Source organism: Lampris incognitus, chromosome 14 (genome assembly GCF_029633865.1).
Source record: "Lampris incognitus isolate fLamInc1 chromosome 14, fLamInc1.hap2, whole genome shotgun sequence".
NCBI lineage: Eukaryota > Metazoa > Chordata > Actinopteri > Lampriformes > Lampridae > Lampris > Lampris incognitus.
This window is the reverse complement of record NC_079224.1, coordinates 31052059-31076640: the sequence shown is the minus strand read 5'-3', so window position 1 is coordinate 31076640 and position 24582 is coordinate 31052059. Positions and strand designations below refer to the sequence as shown.

The 24582-nt window shown below is 40.2% G+C and overlaps 1 protein-coding gene across 1 annotated transcript; it reads left to right on the top strand.

Moving 5' to 3' along the window:
- The first annotated feature begins 5497 nt into the window (after nucleotides 1-5497).
- On the top strand, nucleotides 5498-22834 carry LOC130123466 (myosin-7-like). Its single transcript, XM_056292637.1, has 37 exons — nucleotides 5498-5698; nucleotides 5789-5932; nucleotides 6041-6197; nucleotides 6288-6315; nucleotides 6866-6974; nucleotides 7151-7243; nucleotides 7337-7400; nucleotides 7640-7738; nucleotides 8190-8293; nucleotides 8404-8542; nucleotides 8688-8806; nucleotides 8904-9053; nucleotides 9153-9323; nucleotides 9425-9734; nucleotides 11214-11287; nucleotides 11685-11890; nucleotides 12027-12150; nucleotides 12241-12377; nucleotides 12692-12947; nucleotides 13041-13283; nucleotides 13367-13543; nucleotides 13642-13787; nucleotides 13865-13955; nucleotides 14045-14434; nucleotides 14603-14729; nucleotides 14845-14963; nucleotides 15045-15241; nucleotides 15495-15678; nucleotides 15770-15935; nucleotides 16022-16146; nucleotides 16255-16563; nucleotides 16639-16842; nucleotides 16987-17283; nucleotides 17402-17506; nucleotides 17601-17696; nucleotides 17802-17936; nucleotides 22814-22834. The coding sequence occupies exons 1-37, from the start codon at nucleotides 5498-5500 to the stop codon at nucleotides 22832-22834; spliced, it is 5817 nt and encodes a 1938-aa protein (XP_056148612.1).
- Nucleotides 22835-24582: the final 1748 nt, after the last annotated feature.

The window sequence follows — 24582 nt, the reverse complement described above, 5'->3', positions numbered from 1 at the left end:
TCCATTACAGAATAGAAATGGATGACATTTAGGGTCAAAATTAGTTGTCATATATTTATTTATATATTTCATTAATATATTTTCAGTGCCATTCAATGAGAAGTTATACATACACCTGTTGTTCCTCATCTATCACAACAGAACAGCAGAGACTGCACTTCAGACATATAACTACCCACACAAGCCGCCCCTTTTTAATCAGAGAAAACAATCTGGACAAGAATTTCACAAGGTTATCTTTGTCTCCAAGGCCAGAGGAAGGAAACAATGCCTATGATGACAGACTGAGGCCAAGAGTGTAGAACTGCCTAACCTTAATGACCTTCGCTTTCAGTAGACAACAGGTGCCAATCTCTATTACCTCTGGAAATGCATTTCATACCCTTTCACATGACAGACCTTTGTTTTTGTTTTTTGTTGTTTTTTTGGGCAGACCTTTGTTGATCTTTAAACTCAATGCTGCATTCACGCGGAATCCAGGAGACGTAAACCGTAGTTAGCAAAATGGAACGGGCACGACAGAATGGCTGGACGGTAAAAAATAAAACTACATGGGTTGCTATGGTAATGTATTGTTTGCAGAAAAAAAATTAAATTGTACCAAAATGCTTTGTGTTTGTTTTATTAATTATTATTAATGCACATGGATTAGCGACGGCTTCTCGCTGTCAAAAGCCGCCATCTTTTTGTGACGTGCTACATAACATCCAGTTGTAAATTCCATTGCAGAGGACGGCAAAAAGTAGAAATATTTCAACTTTGGATGGCAGTATCATCTATCACTGACGTCAGCATTATTTGCTGGTGTCATCTGATTTTACCGCCCTGCTCCCATCCACAATAATGACTTCCGGTTTGCTCTCTGATGTTTACCGGATTCCATGTAATGCAGCATAAGGACCCTGAATCTTTACATCAGTGGCTAAGCATAACATTTCGGCCAAGAAATTCTCATTAATTTATCCATGCATTCATTCATTAACCTTGATAATCCCTCAGCATGCGGATTTGGATTTTGGACACATTAAAATGGATGCTTTATATAAGGAGAAAGACATTATGCACAAGAAACCAAACTTGTTGTTTGATTCTCTTTTGTGTTAATTGACTTATCTTCAAACATAGTTACAAAGCCATATTTCAAGGGCTGTTTCTGATTTTCAGGTGCTTGAAAGCAATTAGTTTACAGTGACAAAACATCAAATATGGGAAAGCAGGGTATTTAACTGGGATCAGCTTACAAATATAAATAATACATGGAAGCAATGGCATAGTCAGTAGAAATTATTTTAATATTTATCTTAGACTAATTTGTGATATGTTAATCAATCACACCTTAAGTATCATTTACTCTGGCCAGTGGATGGACAAAACCAACTCAGTGCAATGAGTTTGTTGCGCTATATTGTTTTATTGTAATTTATATTCACTTGATATCAAATAGCCCATGCCTGCTACCCCTCATCTTACCCTCCACGTGCTTTGTTGTCTACCATCTAGTGTCCTCGCCTTGTTAGTCACAAGGTGAGGGCAACAAATAGCAACACAATGATCTGCCTAATTAGGAGAATGCTTTTTTTAAATGTCAAACCTTTCGCTGGAATTCATCCCCATATTTGGTTGACAAACAACCTTTATTAATGGAGCAACGACCTGCGGTCACCGTCTGGATACATCCCCTCTCTACATAATCAAAGTTTGACGGGCAAAGGTAAGCAAAATATTCAGAGAACTGGGATGGAAGGGAAGGATTTAGTGTCTTGCTAAATTATTTCCAATCTCTGAACATTTTAGGTTTCACTATGAAGTGTATTCTGGTTTTAAGTTGTTCACTTATTTTTTTTTCTTTTCTTTTTTTTTTAATTTTCATTTGTCACTGACCTACTAAGCCCACTGAGGCAAATTCATAATTTGTGAAAATGGGCTACACAAATAAAATTGACTTGACCCAGTATGCACTGATGGTGGAAAGTATTTTTACAAATGCCATAAAACAGATTGGAGCTTGTTTCTTTCTGGTTAGTTGACTAGAATAGAACTCAACCTGCTTTTAGGACCCCTCCCCCCCAATCCACCCCTTGATTAAAAGTTACATTGCATTCAATCTGAAAAATTCAAAGTATAAACAATATATAAACTAGTGTTTATATACAATTGTTTAATTTTTGATCAATGCACTAAAGAATTAAACTGCCCATTAAACTCCTAATGGCTTATGATAGTGATTAGAGACAGCACAACTACTTAATAAGTTATGCCTCGGTACAGGCTTGGATTTTTATATTTCAAAGATTCTGGGCATTTTTTTTCGCCGGGTAATGTTCTTTAACATGAGGAATCTACAGTTCTATAGATGACCTTATTTGATCCAGTCAAGGCATTTTCATTTGACAGTGAGAAAACAAAGTCAGAAGCTGCAACCTGTAGCTGCTGCACGTGTATGTGGTTAAAATGTAAGAAATGAAGAGCTTTGATATACCAAACCAAATGCAATGAACAGCTACTTGTTGAATAAAAATCAGATAGATGAAGGAGTGCAGCTTGGTTTTTGCATGAATGTCACCATCAATAATATTAAAAATGTGTTAATACTTAACAGTTGAAAAAAAAATGGGTGATGTCACTATGATAGTTGCTCCTTTTTGAGAAATTCAGACAGTATGAATACATCAATGAATATTAATGAATATAAATAGATGGATGAAATCAACATTTATGTTTTCATGAGACAAATTCAAAACACTTCATATTCTTAAAGAAAAGGATCTAAAATAACATTGGACAGTGAAGATTTTGCTTCCTGAACACTTTTGGGTGTATTTTATGGATTTTGGGCTGCTAAGCATGACAATCACCATAAAATTTTCCTATCACATCCTGTTTTGTAGATATGACCTATTTTTGTGATTTCCTGTCATATTTTAAGTCTACTAGTGGCAACCCCTAACGGGAGCAGTCGAAAGTAGTAGTAGTAGTATAAGTACTAGTAGTAGTAGTATATTGTCGACAAAACAAACTGTTTTGGTCAGTCCAACCATGCCTGGGCATCCGCTCAGTGTAGGTGCTATGCAAATGTTGTCTTAGATATGCCTGGGCCTGCTTAGTCAGGTTAGATGCTAGCAGACAGGCTATAAACGCTGCTCACATTTACAGATGCTGTTTGGACGCATGTTGATGCACATGTTCTTCGGGCAATAGCATAGTGGGTATACTTAACAATAGGATTTATTGTCTTCCGGAAGATTTATTACAGCAGAAATGTCTCATCAATGTTGCAACAGCTGCAATACATTCTGTTACATCTGTGGCGAGTACACGCTTAAGGCTCAAAGACGCACCATGACCGCACTTATTAATAGAAAGCCTATGAGAGGGCCTGTCAGATCCGACTATGGCCGGACTCGATGAAGCAGTGATAATTGGCAGCGCTGTCTTTGGGAGGGGGGCGGAGTCGGCTTGTGTTCGTCACATGAATGCGTCTCTGTGTGTGTCGGAAAAAGCAGTGGTTCAGCCTGGAGTCGCCTTGTCACGGAAGTGGCGAGGCGTCTCCTTCAAGACTGCCGGCCGGAGAGACGCAGTTGGTGAACGCATACAATATGAGGGTGGGTGTTTAGACTAAAATAGGGATCGATCGGCCACTAAATTGGGAGAAATCAGAAACAAATTTATAAAGACAGCCTATGAGCTCTACTTCGGATGTAAAATTGGTGACCAAGAGAAACCCTGGGCTCCTCACGTTCGTTGTGCAACATGTGCAGTCAACTTGAGAGCTTGGCTCAGAGGTGCTCGGAAGTCAATATCATTTGCAGTCCCAATGATATGGTGAGAACAGAAGGATCATGTGAGAGACTGTTACTTCTGTCTGACCAATGTATCTGGCTTCTCTACTAAAAAATAAGAAATCTATTGAATACCCCAATCTACCTTCAGCCACAAGACCAGTGCCACATGATGACAGTTTGCCATTACCGAAGCCACCAGAGACATGGAGCCTGGATGAGGCAGATGAAGATGCCACAATGCATGAACGAGATGTGGAAAATGACACTGATCCAGATGTTGAACCCTTTATGCCTGGTTATCCTCATCTAATAAGACAGCCAGAATTAAATGACCTGGTTAGGGACTTAGATTTGTCAAAAGCTAAAGCAGGAGCTACTTGGTTCAAGATTGCAAGGATGGGGTTTGCTGTCAACAGGTACAAAAATTTCTCTTTGGGAACCGTCAAGAAGATTTGACAAACTTCTTTGCGCACGTTGACAACCTCTTTTTCTGCACTGACATTGATGGATTGTTTATGGTTTTGGGTTATGTGCATGACCCACTACAATAGTGTCTTTTTATAGATTCATCAAAAATAAGCCTTAAAGCTGTCCTGTTACACAATGGCAATGTCCACCCTGCAGTACCCATTGGCTATGCAGTACACATGAAAGAAACCTACAATAACATGGAACTGTTGTTGAAACACATGCAGTACAACAATTACGACTTGAACATCTGTGGTGATCTAAAAGTACTGGCACTGCTACTAGGAATGCAGCTTGGATATACAAAGTACTGTTGTTTCCTTTGTGAATGGGATGGCCGTGCTAAAAAGTCACATTACATTAAAAAGAGCTGGCCGCTCCATAGGCATTTTGTCGGCCCAACAAATATATTTCTACCTCCTCTTCATATAAAACTCGGATTGATGAACAATTTTGTGAAAACAATGAACAAAGAAGGTGATAAATTTCACTATTTTGAGACAGATGTTTCCAAGAATAACTGATGCCAAGATTAAGGAGGGCATTTTTGTTGGTCCACAAATCAGACAGGTCATCTATTACAGGGAGTTAGAAGATCTGCTAGTGGGGCCAGAGAAAATAGCATGGAAGAAATTTAAGGATGCTGTTGAGAATTTTAACAACTAAGAGCATTGAGCTACTTGACAACATGCATAAAGCATCCTTGAAGTGCAACGTGTCATTGAAAATTCATTTTCTGCATTCACACTTGGGACTTCTTCACTGCTGATCTTGGTGCAGTCAGTGATGAACATGGTGAAAGGTTTCACCAGGACATTGCAACCATGGAAAAGAGGCATCAGGGCAACTGGAATCCATCAGTACTGGCCCACTATTGTTGGACACTGACACGAGAGGCACCAGATGCTGAGTACAAATGAAGATCAACTGCAAAACATTTTAAGCTCCGTTGAACTAACACAATGTGTCAGCATCATTATGCGATTAAACATGTTAAATTCAATAAAAGTTATTTTAATGTTTCTCCAAATTCCAACGTTATACAGCAAATCTAAAATTATTTTTGTGTTCAACTTGACATTGTCTATCATAAGCTCTCTTTTTTTTCAGGAAGCAAAACGTTCAAAAAGAATCTGTTGTCCAGTGTAATGAATCGCCTACCATCTGTCACAATGGATTCTAAATTTATGGGCAATGGCTGAAGTCGCATTAAGTTTTTTCTTTTTTTTCTGTAGAAAAGTTTAAATATGGGTGATGCTGCCATGAGAGAGTTTGGGGCAGCAGCTTCTTTTCTGAGGAAGTCAGACAAGGAGCGTCTGGAGGCCCAGACTCGTATCTTTGACATGAAGAGGGAATGTTTTGTTCCTGACCCTGAAGTTGAGTTTGTAAAGGCTACCATCACCAGTCGAGATGGTGACAAAGTCACTGCTGACACTGAGTTTGGCAAGGTACTTGAGTTTTACAGAGTATCATTGATGTTCCCATCCACAAAGGTTTTGGTAAGAGTGTTTCTGTGAAAACATTAATTGTTTTTACAGACTGTTACAGTGAAGGAGAGTGACATCCATCCACAGAACCCACCAAAGTTCGATAAAATCGAAGACATGGCGATGTTCACCTTCTTGCACGAGCCTGCTGTGCTATTTAACCTCAAAGAGCGTTATGCAGCATGGATGATCTATGTAAGTATACAAACTCTCATCTTGATAGAATAAATTAACCGGTAATAACAAGTGACTTGTCAAAATAACTTGTGTTTTTGATCTGCTACTCCTCTCTTAATCCTATAGACCTACTCTGGGCTGTTCTGTGTGACTGTCAACCCATACAAGGGGCTTCCAGTCTATAACCAAGAAGTGGTTGTTGCCTACAGAGGAAAGAAGAGGAGTGAAGCTCCTCCTCATATCTTCTCCATCTCTGACAATGCCTATCAGTACATGTTGGCAGGTATACAATTTACATTAAGCCTCATCTTACTCCAAAGTTTTTGCATCACACCATTTGTAACTGATATTTTACTGTTTATCTCCTTTACAGACAGAGAAAACCAGTCTATCCTTATCACGTAAGTCACACAAGTTAAAAACTCAAAAAGTGAAGGATTATTGGGCGTTCAGGTGGCATGGCGGTTTATTCCGTTGCCTACCAACATGGGGATCACCTGTTTGAATCCCAGTGTTACCTCTGGCTTGGTCGGGCATCCCTACAGACGCCAACTGGCTGTGTCTGCAAATGGGAAGGAGGATGTGGGTATCTGCCCTGGTTGCTGCACTAGCACCTCCTCTGGTTGGTCTGGGCATCTGTTTGTGGGGAGGGGGAACTGGGGGAAATAGCATGATCCTCCTACACGCTATGTCGCCCTGGCGAAAACTCCTCACTGTCAGGTGAAATGAAACGGCTGGCAACTCCACATGTATCAGAGTAGGCATGTGGTAGTCTACAGCCCTCCCTGGATTGGCAGAGGGGATGGAGCAGTGACCAGGATGGCTCAGAAGAGTGGGGTAATTGGCCAAGTACAATTGGGAAGCAAAAGGAGGAAAAAGTCAAATTAAATAAATAAATAAATAAATGATTATTGATGTAGGCCTACATTTTTTCACCTCTCATATTTCTAGTGGAGAATCTGGTGCTGGGAAGACTGTCAACACAAAGCGTGTCATTCAGTATTTTGCCAGTATTGCTTCTGCGCCAACTGGGAAGAAAGATGCAGCTGCGGAGAAAAAGGTTTGAATTTTAAAGTTATTTAACACTCTACATTATAGACTTAATCCATATCCGTGTCGATATCTACTTTCACTATCTATCTATAACCATAAATAAAAAAATAGGATAATAGAGCATGCATATTTACATACCTGGCCCCAGATTTTACCTAAAAGCTGTAAATTTTACAAAAATAGGGTACACTGGAGGATCAAATCATCCAGTGTAACCCTGCTCTGGAGGCTTTTGGTAATGCCAAGACCATCAGGAATGACAATTCCTCCAGATTTGTGAGTGTCTTTCTGCTTACAATGACACAATTTGACAATAATGATGTGAAAGTCATAATTGAAACAACAAATTAATTTTGCTTTTCTTCTAAGGGTAAATTCATCAGAATTCATTTTGACAACAGAGGGAAATTAGCCTCCGCGGACATTGAGACTTGTGAGTAAAACTTAACATTGATTACAACGGTAAACATGACCTTTCATGTTCCTGACATAGTTAATACAGTAAAGCGCACAGTTACACTCATCATTTATTTTTAAAATCTGAAAAAATTTGGAAAATCTTGAAGTATGTACTATCGCATTATCAATTATAATTAAGGCATTTTAACAGTGTGAATAAATGAAAATATATGATTTCATAATGCAATACAATAAAGTCAAATTATTTCCCAGACCTGCTTGAAAAGTCTCGTGTCACCTTCCAGCTAAGAGCAGAGAGGGACTACCATATCTTTTATCAGATTTTGTCTCAGCAAAAGCCTGAACTTCTTGGTAAGTCATATGAAACTCAACTGTCAGAGTCATTACAAGATCCTGAATGCTAACCGTTTCCTAACTTGGCGGCATGGTGGTGCAGTGTTTAGTGCAGTCGCCTCATAGCAAGAAGGTCCTGGGTTTGAACTCCAGGCTTGTCCAGTCTTGGGGGTCATCCCCGTGTCTGCGTGGGTTTCCTCCCACAGTCCAAAGACATGTAGGTCAGGTGAATTGGCCATACTAAGTTTTCCCTAGGTGTGACTGTGTTTGCCCTAAGATGGTCTGGCGGCCTGTCCAGGGTGTCTCCCCGCCTGCCGCCCAATGACTGCTGGGATAGGCTCCAGCATCCTCGTGACCCCTATTGGGATAAGTGGTTTGGATAATGGTTGGATGAATGTTTCCTAACTTTTTCTCATAGTCCTTACAAGATCTTCAATAAAATGCTAACTGTTTCCAAACTTTTCCTTAGAAATGTTGCTCATTACCAACAACCCCTATGACTACGCCTTCATCTCCCAAGGAGAAACGACAGTAGCCTCCATCAATGATTCTGAAGAATTGATGGCTACTGATGTGAGATAAAAAAAAAAAATTTTTCCAAGACTCAACAACCTGAAGTCAAAAAATATCAAACTATAGAAAATAACAATTGAATTGGGTGATACCATTAATTATTTTTTCAGGAAGCCTTTGATGTACTGGGCTTCACTCAAGAAGAGAAGAACAGCATTTATAAGCTGATTGGTAGCGTTATGCACCATGGTAACATGAAGTTCAAGCAGAAGCAAAGAGAGGAACAGGCCGAGGCTGATGGCACTGAAGGTCAGAATAGTTCTCATATTAGCTTTTACAAGAATCACTGCTACCAGCTAGGGACACTGAAGGAACACTACGCCATTGACCCAAAACCTCATAACAGGCAGGCTTAAAAAAATGACTTACCTTAATAATACATTTTCTAACACAGATGCTGATAAAGTTGCATATTTGATGGGCTTAAACTCTGCTGACCTAGTTAAGGGTCTCTGTCACCCAAGAGTCAAAGTAGGAAATGAGTGGGTCACCAAGGGACAGAATGTTGCCCAGGTAGGAGATTTTAGTGTGTGGGGTTGACTTCTTGGATTTTTCTTTTTCCAAGGAAAATTCAAAGCTCTAAAGTAGTTTTTGCTGTCTTATTTTCAAGGTAAACTACGCAATTGGTGCACTGTCCAAGTCAGTGTATGAGAGGATGTTCCTGTGGATGGTGGTGAGAATTAACCAATCTCTAGATACCAAGCAGCCTCGTCAGTACTTCATTGGTGTACTGGACATAGCTGGATTTGAGATCTTTGACGTAAGTTTACATATAGTAAATTGTTCATGTTTACTGATCAAATTTGTATACATATGAATAATCAGGCCTGGACATGCTCATGTCAATCTTATATTGCAGTTTAACACCTTTGAGCAGCTGTGCATCAATTTCACCAATGAAAAACTGCAACAGTTTTTCAACCACCACATGTTTGTGTTGGAACAAGAGGAGTACAAGAAAGAGGGGATTGAATGGACTTTCATAGACTTTGGCATGGATTTGCAGGCTTGTATAGACCTGATTGAAAAGGTGAGATATAAAAATAAGACTTAATCAACCTCTTAAGATTTGCATGGAATATCCATCAAACAATTTTCACCTTCAAATCCCTCACATTTTCTTCTCCTTAGCCACTGGGTATCATGTCCATCCTTGAAGAGGAGTGCATGTTCCCCAAGGCCAGCGATGCCACCTTTAAAGCTAAGCTATATGACAACCACCTGGGGAAATCCGCCAACTTCCAGAAGCCCAGGATTATGAAAGGAAAACCAGAGGCCCATTTCTCCCTGGTTCACTATGCTGGTATTGTTGATTATAATATCAACAACTGGCTGGTGAAGAACAAGGACCCCCTGAATGAGACTGTTGTTGCACTATACCAGAAGTCTAATCTAAAACTTTTAGCCATCCTATTTGCAAATTATGCAGGAGCTGATTCAGGTTCGTATATTTTAAAAAGATTGATGTCTTAAAAAAGACAACATTAGGGCTTGCCAAAGATCACTCACGTTTTGATAATATTATAATAATAAACATAATAATAATAATAATAATAATAATACACATTTTGATAATTTTAGTGAGCAGCAGTATGGTTTCATGCCATGAAAGAGCACTACAGATGCAATTTTTCCTTTGAGAATGTTGACTGAGAAGTATAGAGAAGGCCAGAAGGAGTTACATTGTGTCTTTGTGGATTCAGATAAAGCATATGACAGGGTGCCGAGAGAGGAGGTGTGGTATTGTATGAGGAAGTCGGGAGTTGCAGAGAAGTATCTAAGAGTGGTGCAGGATATGTATGAGGGAAGTGTGACAGTGGTGAGGTGTGCAGTTGGAATGACAGATGGGTTCAAGGTGGAGGGGGGATTATATCAAGGATCGGCTCTGAGCCCTTTCTTGTTTGTAATGGTGATGGACAGATTAACGGACGGACAAGGATCAAGCAGGAGTCTCCATGGACTACGATGTTTGTGGATGACATTGTGATCTGTAGCGAGAGCAAGGTGGAGGTTGAGGAGAGCCTGGAGAGGTGGAGGTATGAACTGGAGAGAAGAGGAATGAAAGTCAGTAGCAGCAAGACAGATTACCTATGCGTGAATGAGAGGGAGGACAGCGGAATGGTGAGGATCCAAGGAGTAGAGGTGATGAAGGTGTATCAGTTTAAATACTTGAGGTCAACTGTTCAAAGTAATGTGGAGTGCAGAAGAGAGGTGAGGAAGAGCATGCAGGTAGGGTGGAGTGGGTGGAGAAGAGTGTCAGGAGGGATTTGCGACAGAAGGGTACCAGCAACAGTCAAAGGGAAGGTTAGGTATAACATAGCTGAGACCAGCTATGTTGTATGGTTTGGAGACAGTGGCACTGACGAAAAGACAGGAGGCGGAGCTGGAGATGGCAGAATTGAAGATGCTAAGATTTTCATTGGGAGTGATGAAGAAGGACAGGATTAGGAATGAGTATATTAGAGGGACAGCTCAGGTTGGATGGTTTGGAGACAAAGCAAGAGAGGCAAGATCGAGATGGCTTGGACATGTGTGGAGGAGAGATGCTGGGTATATTGGGAAAAGGATACTGAATATGGAGCTGACATGGAAGAGGAAAAGAGGGAGGCTAAAGATGAGGTTTATGGGTGTGGTGAGAGAGGACATGCAGGGGGTTGGTGTGACAGAGGAAGATGCAGAGGACAGGAAGAAATGGAAACAGATGATCTGCTGTGGCGACCCCTAATGGGAGCAGCCAAAAGTAGTAGTAGTAGTAGACTCACATTTTGATAATAGTTTCAAAATAAAGCACTTATCAACTGATCACTACAAATAAAACAACATTGAGCAATGTTTTGCTACCATTTCGATTTAACTGTCTTTGGACTTTGAATATGCCTATTTTAAATAAAAAATATTTCATGAAACACATTATGTTTAGTTCAAGAATCGGGAGCCAAGAAAGGCAGCAAAAAGAAGGGATCATCCTTTCAAACTGTTTCTGCTCTACACAGGGTAAGATCATGATCAACCATGCACTAGTTTAAAAAAAAGACTGTCAACTACATATATGTTCTTTTTAGGATATATATATATATATATATATATATATATATATATATATATATACCCATGCATATATATACACATACATATATATACACAAACACACACACACATATATATATATATATATACATATACATATATATATACATATATATATATACATATACATATATATACATATATATATATACATATACATATATATATACATATATATATATACATATACATATATATATATATATATATATATATATATATATATATATATATATATATATGATTACGTTGGTCACATTGTTTTCTTACAAAGCTATTCCCTCTTTGGTGCACAAACTTACAGGAGAACTTGAACAAGCTGATGACCAACTTGAGGTCTACTCACCCTCACTTTGTACGCTGTATCATCCCCAACGAGACCAAGACTCCTGGGGCCATGGAGAATCCTCTGGTGATGCACCAACTACGCTGTAATGGTGTGCTGGAGGGCATCAGGATCTGCAGAAAGGGCTTCCCCAACAGGATCCTCTATGGAGATTTCAAACAGAGGCAACTTTCTGATACATATTGTTGGGTTTAGACATTGACATCATCAACTGAGCATGAATGATTAGTTTGTATTTTACTACATATTTCTGCAACGTTTAAAGTAAAACTTAAACTGTCTTTCATACTTATGACAAAGGTACCGTATTTTGAACCCAAGTGCCATCCCTGAGGGACAGTTCATTGATAACAAAAAGGCATCAGAGAAACTTCTGGGTACTTTGGAAATAGACCACACCCAGTACAGACTGGGGCATACCAAGGTCAGTGTTGAGGACAATGGTAAATAAAGAAGATGTTTTTCAGGAGTGCATATATTAATCTTATTGATCTGCATCATTGCCATGAATCAGGTATTCTTCAAAGCTGGGCTGCTGGGTCAGCTGGAGGAGATGCGAGATGACCGTCTGGCTCTAATCATAACAAGGCTTCAGGCAAGGTCACGAGGGCTTTTGGCAAGAATTGAGTTCCAGAAGATGGTTGAGCAAAGGCAAGTCTATCAATATTACATTGAGACTATTAGGACTACTATTATGATTATTGGCCACCAATTCCATAGGTTAGGAATTTGTTTACTATTTTTTACTAGTTTTGTGTGTGTGTGTGTGTGTGTGTGTGTGTGTGTGTGTGTGTGTGTGTGTGTGTGTGTGTGTGTGTTTTTTGCGTGCATGCATTTTTTGCGTGCATTTTTTTTTAGAAAAAAAATATCGAGCAAGTTACTATTGACTTATTATTACCATCACATAATAATATTACAACATTAAGGAATAAAAAAATAGATTAAAATCAGAACAATTTTCACAGGGATGCTTTACTGGTGATCCAGTGGAACATTCGTGCCTTCATGGGGGTCAAAAATTGGCCCTGGATGAAAATGTACTTCAAGATCAAACCTCTGTTGAAGTCAGCAGAAACTGAGAAGGAGATGGCCAATATGAAGGAGGAGTTTTTAAAACTAAAAGAGGCCTATGCAAAATCTGAAGCCCGCAGGAAAGAACTAGAGGAAAAAATGGTCTCTCTTCTCCAAGAAAAGAATGACCTCCAACTCCAAGTTCAGGCTGTATGTTTAAAGTGGTTTAAAGATACAGATAAAATCATACAAAATCAATATTCTAACTATACGTTTGAAAGTGAATTTTCTCTATTGTGACAGGAGCAAGATAATCTCTGCGATGCCGAAGAAAGATGTGAAGGGCTCATCAAGAGTAAGATTCAGCTGGAGGCAAAAGTCAAAGAGTTTACTGAGAGGCTAGAAGATGAGGAGGAGATGAATGCTGAACTGACAGCTAAGAAGAGGAAGCTCGAGGATGAGTGCTCTGAGTTGAAAAAAGACATTGATGACTTGGAGTTAACTCTGGCTAAGGTGGAGAAAGAGAAGCATGCTACTGAGAATAAGGTATGGTGCATACTTAACTCTTTCCTTGGCACAGCAACAACTTTTTGAAGCACCAACTAACATTTAAATTCTTGGTTTTAAAGGTGAAAAACCTGACTGAGGAAATGGCTGCTCTGGATGAAATCATTGCCAAGCTGACCAAAGAGAAAAAGGCTTTACAGGAAGCACATCAGCAAACGCTGGATGACCTGCAGAGTGAGGAAGACAAAGTCAACACTCTAACCAAGGCCAAGGCTAAGCTGGAGCAGCAAGTGGATGACGTGAGCGCTCATCAGATGATATTTTTGTTAGGAAATAAATATTAATTAAATAAAATGAAAATAATTAATACCTTGACATGACTGATCATCTACTCCAGCTTGAAGGATCCCTTGAGCAAGAGAAGAAGGTTCGTATGGACCTTGAAAGGGCCAAGAGGAAACTTGAAGGAGACCTAAAGTTGGCCCAAGAGAGCATTATGGACCTTGAAAATAACAAACAGCAACTTGAAGAAAGGCTTAAGAAGTAATACAAAAACACAATCTGGGAATGATTGTAATTTGCAAGCTTAACCTGCACTGAACTGCTTTTTTAATCTACAGGAAAGATTTTGAAATCAGCCAACTTATTTCGAAAATAGAGGACGAACAATCAATGAGTGCTCAACTCCAGAAAAAATTGAAGGAGTTGCAGGTAATCAGATTAATTAAGTTCATTGTGAAAGTAGTTGACATGCAATTTAGACCAAAGCTGTTAAATATTTGGCTTCCATCCTCATCCAGGCTCGCATCGAGGAATTGGAGGAAGAACTTGAAGCAGAGCGAGCTGCTAGAGCTAAGGTGGAGAAGCAGAGAGCTGACTTGGCCAGAGAGCTGGAGGAGATCAGTGAGAGGCTGGAGGAGGCTGGTGGAGCAACAGTTGCTCAGATTGAGATGAACAAGAAGAGGGAGGCTGAGTTCCAGAAACTCCGCAGAGACCTTGAAGAGGCCACTCTGCAGCACGAAGCCACCGCTGCCACGCTCAGGAAGAAACAAGCTGACAGTGTGGCTGACCTGGGGGAGCAGATTGATAACCTGCAGAGAGTCAAACAGAAACTGGAGAAGGAGAAGAGTGAGCTCAGACTGGAACTGGATGATGTGGTCTCCAATATGGAGCATATAGTGAGGGCTAAGGTGAGTAAGTTGAATATACAAAATGTAAGACGATATGTAAGAATAATAAATTATGTAGGTTTTTTTGAAAACACCTACATACTGTAATCAACTTCTCACATTCTAACACAAAAAGATTTGCACATGATGTGAAATTATTGGCCAATATGACTATGATTTTATTTTCAGTCCAATTTGGAGAAAATGTGCAGGACCTTGGAAGACCAAATGACTGAATTCAAAACTAAGGCTGAGGAGGGACAGCGTACAATCAATGACTTCACCATGCAAAAAACAAAGCTTCAAACTGAGAATGGTATACTTGATTTAATTAGCGCTGATCAATTTATCTGATTTACTAAAAATTTAGTTAATTTTAATTAAGTTTTAATTAAAATCCTGGATCAAATTAAAATTCTGCATCAAATTAGGTGAACTTGTACGGCAGCTTGAGGAAAAGGAGTCCCTAGTGTCTCAACTCACCAGAGGTAAACAGTCTTACACTCAGCAGATAGAAGATCTCAAAAGACAATTGGAAGAGGAAGTCAAGGTAAACACCAAATAACTAAGAAATAATCTGTTCATGATAATGCTTGTTTGTCAAGTGGCCTCAAATACACTTTAATTTCAGGCCAAGAACGCACTAGCACATGCAGTGCAGTCTGCTCGCCATGACTCTGACCTGCTGAGAGAGCAATATGAGGAAGAGCAGGAGGCCAAGGCTGAATTGCAGCGCAGCATGTCAAAGGCTAACTCTGAGGTGGCTCAGTGGAGAACAAAGTACGAAACTGATGCCATCCAGAGGACTGAGGAGTTGGAAGAGGCCAAGTAAGTTAAAGGCTATCTGGTATGGTAATACTCTTTAAAATAATACTTAATAAAATAATCTGTAAACTATAGCTGCAGTCAACCTTTAAAAAAGAACAAAAACTTTGATAACAGTGAAATTATAGCATGTTAGGAAGCTGGCTAAGTATCACAACGATAGAATATTTACATAGAAATAAGATCACATGTAAGGCACACAGAACGAAAAGAAATTATCTACAACAGTGCAAGAGCCTCTTATTTTTTTGGTCAGGAAGAAGCTTGCTCAGCGTCTGCAAGAGGCAGAGGAGGCTGTTGAGGCAGTGAATGCTAAATGTTCCTCTCTGGAGAAGACTAAACACAGACTACAGAATGAGATTGAAGATCTCATGGTGGATGTGGAGAGATCTAATGCTGCTGCTGCAGCCCTGGACAAGAAGCAAAGAAACTTTGACAAGGTTGAAATTAAAAACATTTATGAAATCCTTTCAAAGTATACAGATGGAAACTATCTGTTTAAAATGAAATACCTCCTGTCTTTTCTCAAAGATCTTGACAGAATGGAAGCAGAAGTATGAGGAGTCTCAGACAGAGCTGGAAAGCTCCCAGAAGGAGGCCAGATCTCTAAGTACTGAGCTCTTCAAACTGAAGAATTCCTACGAGGAATCTTTGGATCATCTGGAGACCATAAAAAGAGAGAATAAGAATCTACAAGGTAGAGACAACTCTCAACTGATTATACTGTTGAAGAGTTTAAACGTTTTTAACAATCAAGCTATTAATAGACATTTTGATCTTTAGAGGAAATATCTGACCTTACTGAGCAAATTGGTGAGGGTGCAAAGAGTATTCATGAGCTTGAGAAGATCAGAAAACAACTGGAGCAAGAAAAGTCTGAGATTCAAGCAGCTTTAGAGGAAGCAGAGGTTTGCTTTGTTCTATAATCGTTTTTGAGGTAGTACTATACCTGTAATGGCAAAATGCTGTTTCAGGTCTGGTACATGAATTGACAATATTCTGTCTAACATTTTTAGGCCTCATTGGAGCATGAGGAGGGAAAGATTCTCAGAGCCCAGCTTGAGTTCAGTCAGATGAAGGCTGATATTGAGCGGAAGCTTGCAGAGAAGGATGAGGAAATGGAGCAAGCAAAGAGAAATCAACTGAGAATTGTGGATACTCTTCAGAGCTCTCTCGAGGCCGAGACACGCAGCAGGAATGAAGCCCTCCGCTTGAAGAAGAAGATGGAGGGAGACCTCAATGAGATGGAGATTCAGCTAAGTCAGGCCAATAGGCAGGCAGCTGAGGCCCAAAAGCAGCTGAAATCTATTCATGTTCATCTGAAGGTATGAATACTTAAATTATGTTTGAGGGAAAAAAACATTAATCACATTACTTGACATAAAAATTCTACATTTCAGGACGTTCAACTTCAACTTGATAACTCTCTACAAGCCAATGATGATCTTAAGGAGAACATTGCTATTGTTGAGAGACGCAACAACCTACTTCAGGCAGAACTGGAGGAGTTGAGGTCTGCTCTCGAGCAAACTGAGAGAGGACGCAAGCTTGCTGAGCAAGAGTTGTTGGATGTCAGTGAGAGGGTGCAGCTACTGCACTCACAGGTACACAATTATAATTCAAACATTCACAGCACTTACAGGTTTTATGAAGTATACTCATGGCAGTGATGGGTTCTACTTGTCAGTGAACATTACTGACTCTAAAATACTACAACATAAATTTTCCTTCATTAAAAAAAAAATTAGAACACCAGCCTGATAAACCAGAAGAAGAAGTTGGAGGCCGATACTTCCCAGCTTCATACAGAGGTTGAGGAGGCAGTGCAGGAGTGTAGAAATGCTGAAGAAAAAGCCAAGAAAGCCATTACTGATGCTGCCATGATGGCAGAAGAGCTGAAGAAGGAGCAGGACACTAGCGCTCACCTCGAACGTATGAAGAAGAACATGGAGCAAACCATCAAGGACCTGCAGCACCGCCTGGATGAAGCTGAACAGATCGCCATGAAGGGTGGCAAGAAACAGGTCCAGAAGCTTGAGTCCAGGGTAAGAATGTAGTTTGGCACAGATTACCAATAGCTCATTGAAATTATGAAAATAAACTTATTTCTCTTTAAAAATAAGACAAAAGTAAGCCTGCAATCCCACTTTATATGTACTGTAGGTTCGAGAACTGGAAAGTGAGGTAGAAGCTGAACAGAGAAAGTCCAATGAAGCAGTGAAGGGAATAAGGAAATATGAAAGACGTATTAAAGAGCTGACCTATCAGGTAACTTTCTCTTTGGTTCAGATAGAGTTAAAACTATCACACTTGTGAAATTGAAGCCTTTTTCAAACATACTGCCTATTTTTGCATTATTCAGACTGAGGAGGATCGTAAGAATCTGACCCGACTTCAAGATCTGGCGGACAAACTGCAGCTTAAGGTCAAATCATATAAGAGATCTGCCGAGGAGGCGGTAAGTACTGTAAATTTAATTTGAAATGTGAATGCAACACTTTGCTAAATTTTAATGGGTTAAGACTAAGCTGTGTTGCATATTCTATTGCAAACTGTTCAACAGGAAGGACAGGCCAACACTAATCTCACCAAGTTCCGTAAACTGCAGCATGAGCTGGATGAGGCTGAGGAAAGAGCTGACATTGCTGAGTCTCAGGTCAACAAGCTGCGTGCCAAGAGCCGTGATGTGGGGTCTAAGGTCAGCATTAACTTTGGGTCCACCACCAGTACAGGGCTAGCATCATTTACTCCCTTTTTCAGGTGAAAAAGAATGTGTGACCCCATTGCCACCAATAGAGTCGTGATTTGGAGTCTAAGGTCAGTATACGCCCATTTCACGCCGCGGCCATCTTGGATTTTTAAAAAACCAAGTGGTGGGAATTTAGCCACGCCCCCTTCTTACTCAATCGGAAATCAATGCAGCCGGGGCCAGCAGCAAACATGGTATGGACTACCAACCTCGAGCACCTACCGTCATTTACCACAATATGAAAACTAAGCTGGATCTTTTTTTTTTTCGAGTACTTTCTGCCTCTCCTGTGCCAGTGAGGAGAGACACACACACAGGGCTGTATTCAAAGAAGCTGTTTAATCTCAATAAAATAAAAAATAAGACACATTTCATTTTTATACTGTACATTCAATATTTATGCATTAGATTGTCCCATCCACAATATTTTCATTCTTTGTCCTTTAACTTTAACAAAACTGTTGGTTCATTTTAAACTAAGATATGTTCGGTCAACTGTCATTCTGTTGTAGCAATAAACTGGAACTCGCTACCAACTCAAATCATCAGTTGTTTACTAAACTAAGATAGTGATTGCTCATCTCAAGGTGTGGGCTAAAAAATAGGACTGTACTGAAATGAAGTTAAATATGTTTCAATCTATCTAAGGTTTGTGTGCACTATTTTCTTGTCAGCTGAATTTAACAAAGGTTTAAAACAGTGGTCCCTGAAAATTTGTTAGGAGAGCACACACAGTCCACAGTTGGTTGACTGTTCCACTTAGTGAAAGGGGTATGACTCCATCAAAAATGTGGTACTCCTTAATGCAGTGGTTCTTTACCTCATTGGAGGTACTGAACCCTGCAAGCTTCATCAGTGCATTCACCGAACCCTTCGTAATTGGAAAAATAAAATATGATTTCTTCAAAACATAGGTATATATTGTATTTGTGCACAAAATGAACCATGCATCGGTTGCACACAAAATCACTGTGTTCAAAGAACAAAACCAACAAAACCCGAATTTCACACAAAAACATAACTCAATGAATATTTACTGCAAATCAATGTGACTTTTGCTGTTGCCTTTTAGATACAAGTTCAGAAATGCGCGGCTTCACCTTGACAAGTGCCACTCTCATTTCATTTTCGCAACAAAGTCTGTTCCTTTTCTTAGTTTTCATGTCTACCATCCTCGAAAAGGATTGCTCGCAAAGATACGTTGTAACAAACGGTGTGAGTATCTCAAGGGCTTTCTTAGCAATAAGAGGGTATGGTACGATTTGGTGACACCAAAACGTTGAGAGCGTTGTTGTTCTGAAGAGTCGCTGTTGAAGCTGGCTCTGCTGAAGTTCAATGATTTCGTCGAGGTATTCATCGTTGACATCTGCTGTCGCAACACTAAACGTGAACGGCTGTCTCACCCATGCTGGATATGACTCTCTGGTGGGGAAGTATCCGTCGAGAGACTTTGCGAGCTCATCTAAGTGCATGGCAATTGCTCGCTTCAGCTCCGCAGGTACAGAACTGTCTCCAATTCCAGACACGTCTTCGATCTTACTTACACAGTCGTCCAGCAGGGGAAAGTTTGCGAAGTCATCGTTCTCTGTTCGTCGTTTCCGTAAAGGTAGCTTTTTTTTTTTTAAAACGCCTTCAGGTTTTCTTCTGCTTCGATGATGTTGACTCCACCGCCCTGCATCTGTCGATTGAGATGATTGAGAGCATCGAAAATATCGGCCATGTACGCCAAAATGAGAATGAACTCAGCATTTTCGAAGCAATCTGCGTGACAATGTTGGTACTCTCGCAAAAACAGGGCTAATTCCACACGCATGGCAAAAACACGATTCAGCCCCTTTCCCCGGGATAACCACCCAACGTTAGAATGGTACAGAAGTACCTCGAATTCAGAGCCCATTTCCTTACACAGCTCTTTGAAGATGCGGTGCTTCATAGCACTATTTCGCACATAGTTCACACTTTCAACTACAATTTTTAATACTTCTGCCAGTTTTGGAGGCAAGGTTTTAGTTGCCAACGCATGTCTGTGCAGAACACAGTGCGTAACAATGATGTGTGGTGCATCGGATTTCACCAGCGCTCCAAAACCAGTGTCGTCCCAGCATGGCTGGAGCTCCGTCTGAACAAACTGCAGAAACCATATTCCACGAAAGATTGTTGTCTCTGAAGAAATCATCCACGAGTTTCTTCACATCGACTGCCTTGGTTGTTGTTGTATGAGGCTTACAAAATAAAAACTCTTCCTTTATCATATCGTCTTTAATATAGCGCACGAATACAACAAACTGGCTTAGATTGGAAACGTCGGTGGTCTCGTCGAGTTGGAGGCTGAATTTTGCTGGGCTTGAAATCAGATCTGCAACTACTTGAGCCAAGATGTCACCACTCATGTCGTCTATTCTGCTGCTGATAGTGTCATTTGAAAGAGGACTTTGGGACTTTTCCCAGCATGATATTCGCCATCTTCAACGCAGCTGGTATTATGAGTGTTTCAGCAATGGTGTGTGGTTTGCCCTGCTTTGCGATCAGGTACGCAACTTCGTAGGATGCTGTGAGGATCGGTTGTCGATGGGTACAAAGCCGAGAACAGGCAGAGTAGCCTTTTCATCGAATCTGGCTCTCTTCACCTTGAATTCAGCGAGTGTTGTGTTCTTGTATTTCCCATCTCCATGCAGCTTTAGGAAGTGTTCCTTTAGTTTTGCCGGTGCTAGACTAGAAGTGCTCAACTTGGCATTGCAAATCATGCATTGAGGACGCTGACTCCCATCACGTTCCTTTATACGCGTGAATCCATATTGTACGTATTCGTCCAACCACTTTCTTTTTTTGCTCGACATAGTTAGTATGAAGGGATTGAAAGATTAAAAGAAAATCATAAATGACGTACAATCGCAACAGCCACAAGTCGACTACTGAGCGCACCAAGCTCCCCGCAGCACACATATCAAAGCCAAGCAATGTGGCGTGATCAGCTGCAGCACCCCCTGTTGGCGAACGGTGTACAGTCCTGGCTGCAGAGCCCCCGCTTCACACCTTCACTTCGCCATTACTTTTGCTCACATTTCTCGCTGGAGTTGAAAAGTTAATAAAGTCTTGCATGTTTCATTCACTACAAACATAAGAAGACACAAATATCTCATATTTTGGTTAAAGTTGTCAGCGAACTGACTCTAAGAGGTCCAGCACACCTGACCTCTTAGTTATCTCCTTATCAGAAATACATCCTGTGTATAGATTACTTACCAGGCTAACTGACCCTGAGGGAGTGATCCCAATTGGGGATTTCAGTGTAGTGTTACTTTAATAATGGGAGTATGTCATGGTGTTCAAAACCTTCGAACTAGCTGTCTCGATGCGGATCTCTGTGCAGTCTAGTATCACTCTTGTGTTTGGGTAGAATTCCCTGAATACTGGTGGCATTAGCTCGTCTACTGCTGCTCTACTAGGCCGTATTGGGAGGGTCCCTAACATAAAGAGCAAATAGTTGGCCCACGTCGTACAGTTCCTGCTGACTGTGGCCGGCGACACATTGAATCGTACAGATAAATCCAGAGCAAAAAAGCCCTGCCTCACACGGCACAAGAACAGGAAAAACTGATCAATCAGCGATAAATGCTCTGCATGGAAGCCAGACACAGAAATGTGTTCTAGGTTATGGCTGTTCCTTTGCATTTGAGTCCATCGCACCATGGACTCTGCAGTAGGCTGTAAAGCTAGGAACAGTGCTTTGAGGGTGTGGTAATCCTTAAAACCAGTGTAAAACCTGATCAGATTGGGCGCACACTGGAAGCGTTCTAGACCAAAACGCTCACTTTTCAGCTTTTTATTTTCGTCCTCCAGGAAAGCGATGCGTTTCTTTACTGCGTCAAGCTGGTCTTCCACAGAAAGGGGCTTCACGTCGTAGTCATGATCAGGTAGAGTCGCCCAAACCTCACTGGACACATGAGGATATGTCATACATGTGGGAAGCAATATAAATCCACATTTTCCTGTTATCAAGATTATGTGTCAGAACAGAGCTATCCACTATTGAAAGATTAGTGAATATATATATATATATATATATATATATACATATTATACAATGCAGTAATCTACATGTTTGAAAAATTGTATTGTACTGACAGTAACAACTCACCTATCTCCCTCATGTTCCTCTTCATCTTCTTCCGCTATTAAGTCACCAATGCGACTACAAACAGGAGCAAACATTTTTCAGCGTCAAACTTCTGTCTCCCTTCTAATGTTTTAGTCACAAGTGAAACTGGTCACCCCAATATTATTTAACTGGCTGTACATGGTGCAACCTCTGCAGCTCAATGCATACAGTAACGTTAAATGTACATGCAACCTCTGCAGATCAATGCATACAGTAGGCCTACATGTACATAATGTCTGTTGCAATAATAGCAGGAGGAGTAAACATTTAGCCATATGGCATCTTAATGTGTCAGTTGAATTTAGGATGGTACACAGCAGTACGACATGTTGCTTCCAGCAGTGTTTTCAATGAAGAAGGGGGCGTGGCTAAGTTCCCACCGCTTGGTTTTTTTTAATCCAAGATGGCCGCGGCGTGAAATGGGCGTATTAACTGTGGGTCCACCACCAGTACAGGGTTAGAAACATTTATTCCCTTTTTCAGGTGAAAAAAAAAGGTGTGACCCCATTGCCACCAATATCTCGTTTTAGCTGTAGGTCTATAATACAACCACACAAGTTTAGTTACATTGTTGCCAAAAGGCATATATTTAAACTATACATCTTTTGACTAACTATTATGTTACTACTTTGTTTTCCTAAAATTCCCCCCTCTGCTTTTATTTCAGAAAGGGCACGATGAAGAGTGAAGGTCACGGATCAATTCTGAGGCACCTGTTGCTTGAGTTTTGGTGTCTCCCTATGCATGCTGTTTCTTCATTAGAATTAAATTAATCTGCATCTGAAATTGTGTGTCGACTAGTCTTTCTGACTCGAAGGACTCATTGGTGTCATGAGAATGCTAGCCGATATGTTTGTTTGTATTTCAAAATAGACAGGTAGATATAGATGATGGACACACACACACACACACACACACACACACACACACACACACACACACACACACACACACACACACACACACACACACACAGGAAATGATGCCTTTTTGGGTCACCCTACTTGCACATGGGACATCTGGGGGAGAAAAAGAAAGTTTTCAAAGCAAAACTATCAACTTCCTTAAACTGCAATTCACGTTCTTTCAAAACATTAATCATAGATTAATTACATGCAGAGGAACAAGAAATAATTGAAAAATACTGAGCTTAGAATTGAGAAATAAGCTCAGCATTTGGAAATATATATTGTTAAATTGGTTTATTTCAGAAAATTCTCAAAATATGTTGCTTTACAGTTAAAGTCTCACTCTTTGGCTAATGCTTGCTTTTCAAGCTCTTGGATTCAAAGTATACTGTCACAATTCGAGGCAAGATTGTAATAAATAGCAAGCTATCAGACAGGTCACTATGAGAAAATATAAAAAAATAAATTGCAAAGACAATGTCAAACAGTAAAAAGCTCAGTGTTAAAGCTGCATGAAATAAAATCAAACAAATTAAATTAAAAAATGTGAATGTTAAATAAAAGTAAAATGCGTGGGAATAAAGTTACCCTAAACAACTTCTGTTTGAGAAGCATGTGCCATACTTACTTGACGTGCTTGGAAGAGTTATAAATAGTCTGGTAATTTACAGTCTGGTTTAATTGTAAATAAACCATTAAAATAACAATGAATTCTTATCATTCACTCATTCATTTTCCAAGCCGCTTATCCTAATTAGAGTCACGGGGTGCTGGAGCCTAATATCTCAGTGCTCATTGGGCAGAAGGCGGGGGAAACACCCTGGAAAGGTTGCCAGTCTATCACAGGGCAGACACACGTCTAGGGGCAATTTAGTATCCCCGATTCACCTGACTTACATGTTTTTGAACTGTGGGGGCAGACCGGAGCTCCCAGAGGAAACCCTCCACAGACACAGGGGAAACATGCAAACTTCATACAGAAAGGACCCTGGCTGGCCGGCCGGGAACCAGACCCAGGACCTTCTTGCTGTGAGGCGACAGCGCTAACCACTGCACCACCCTGCTGGTGGGGCATTATTGTGTACACTGACATTGCCTAACAGTAGCGAAGTGGCAAGATCAATTTATTATCCATTAAAAAGAAACTGAACAGGGGATGGTAAGAGTGGTGAAAATACATCACTTTTTGTAATCCCCAACTGAAGGAGACCAAATTGCAAACTGCAGTGGCATTTTAATAGCAATATCCAATAAGAGATCGGTAATCCTAATAAAGCATAAGTAATGATATAGAGCAGGGATTCCAATCAGAATTGACCAGAACATTAAAACACCTGACACAGGATTTTGTTTGTATTTAAGGAGTGCTTAAATACTTGTCAACATTAAATAAATTATCTTGTTTAATACCTACAATTGATATCAACTGTATTTTCAATTTACTATTCATATATGATAATTGCGCTTCAGAAATCTGCCAATATACATATGAATTACCCTATCACCGATAATTTCAGCTTATGCAAAG